Genomic DNA, 1,917 nt, shown 5'->3' on the forward strand with positions numbered 1-1,917 from the left:
GAGAGAGAGGGAGGGAGGGAGAGAGAGAGAGAGAGAGAGGAGAGAGTGAGAAAGGCAGGGAGAGTATGAGAAAAAGATATATCAAATTAAGATTACACACTATAAAGATATTTACTTTTTTAGCTTCTGTATGTCCTGTGGTATGACTCTTATCTTGTTGCAAGAGAGATCCAGCTCTGATAGTGTCACTATGTTGCACACAGACACTGGGAAATGGACCAAATTATTATCACTGAGGGAGAGGATCTTGAGATTTGAGAAGCGATAAATATCGTTGATCCAGCCTTCGGGTTGGTATGCTACCGAAGAATCTTCAACCAGCTCAAGCATGAAATTGTGTGAGAGATTGAGAGCAGCAAGATTCTTATTGAGGAAGAGGTATTTTGGTAGTCGGTTAAGACTACAGCGAGAGAGATCAGCTTCTAATGGATGCTTAGTGACAACCTAATGAGAGAGAAAGAGAAATAATGATAGGAAAAAAGTATATGAAAGTATGATTATTTAAAAGAGATAGTGGTATTCTGTTGATTGATATAAGGCATAAATTAGTCGCTAATAGAATTCTTTGCACTTTAACTGGGCAAGGTGTAAATACATGTAATTTAAGATAAAAGAGCCACAAAATGCGCCAAAAAATGTTTGTAAAATCATCACAATGTTGCTCAATTGGGTATGTTATAGCATTTAAATATCTTTATTTAAATTTAATAAAATGATTAGTACATGCAATTATTGCTACATGTATAGTTAAAAGTTATTATTCTATTGCTAACCTTTGCTGCTCTCTTAAGCCAGACTGACTGATCATAGCGACTATCAAAAGAGAGGAAAACCGTCTTCTTGGACGACATGATCTGAACGCAGTACAAGTGCTTCTTCGTCTCATACTCAATGACATTGCCACCAGCAAGATCAAGAGTGAGAGAGGGTTTCCCTTTAGGAGTGCTGGACGAGAAGACATGGAGCTGACAGCCGCACAGAACACAGAACCTCTTAGACCAGAAACTGAATGGACTGGACTCTTTGAATTTGACAGTGCATGTTAGTTGAACCCTCTCATCGGCTTTATTCTCTTCTCTGCCTACAAGAGAGAGAGAGAGAGAAGGAAGAAGAATGAGAGAAATAAATTATATAAAAAATAAAATGAGAAGCATAATGTATGGGCTCTAGCAGTTAGTGCTCAGTAATATATCAAAAGTATTAAATGAAACTGAAGCAACTGATATGTATATCATATGTCACACTGCTGCCCAGATATACATGTAGGTATTTTTATTTTTCCCTAAAATATACTGCAATAGCATTAACTTATCATACAAGGAGTTATAAAAACCACAAAGTTAATATTAGTTAATGCCCTAAAAGTTAGGGCATATAGGCCTGCTAGAATAAGGTGCATTTAATATCTACATCCATATACTTCAACTTAAAATCAACAGTTGTAAAAACCACAGTACATTCTACATAGGGTTGCTAGCACATATATTAATACCAGATTTAAAGACCAATATCTATACATGTGTGAGTGTGAGAGTCATCCTTACCAGCAACAAACTTGAACATGTACAGCAGATCATCCCTTGTCCCTTCAAACTGTATTCTCTCGGGGTCATCATAGCCCAGGGACTTGAGAAACTTATTTTGAATCTTCAACGGGCAATCGTCATATCCCAGAGGCTCGGAAGAGTGCCCAGCATAATAAACATACAAATTGCTAGTGACACATTTCGACATTATGACTTCAGCATGAGTCTCAGTGTCGCATTGCGTGAGCTCAGAGTAAGTAGATCCTGGTTGATAGACTCTTATTGCTCCTCTGCTGGGGTCTTCTTTAATCCACGCTTGAGCTCTTCCTCATCATGCGAATCATCAACTGCTAAATCATAAAAATTGAGACTGAAGTTCCTAGAGCGAGAC

The 1,917-nt window shown here is 37.8% G+C and overlaps 1 protein-coding gene across 1 annotated transcript; it reads right to left on the reverse strand.

Moving 5' to 3' along the window:
• Nucleotides 1–115: 115 nt before the first annotated feature.
• LOC109591977 (PH domain leucine-rich repeat-containing protein phosphatase 1-like) lies at nt 116–1,908 on the reverse strand (the record flags this gene model as incomplete). Its single annotated transcript, XM_020007564.1, has 3 exons — nt 1,545–1,908; nt 774–1,081; nt 116–444 (listed from the first exon to the last, which is right to left on the reverse strand). Coding segments are annotated over exons 1-3 (827 nt in total), but the record flags the coding sequence as incomplete, so codon positions are not given.
• Nucleotides 1,909–1,917: the final 9 nt, after the last annotated feature.

Source organism: Amphimedon queenslandica, unplaced genomic scaffold, assembly GCF_000090795.2.
Source record: "Amphimedon queenslandica unplaced genomic scaffold, v1.1 AMPQUscaffold_6662_Cont21382, whole genome shotgun sequence".
NCBI lineage: Eukaryota > Metazoa > Porifera > Demospongiae > Haplosclerida > Niphatidae > Amphimedon > Amphimedon queenslandica.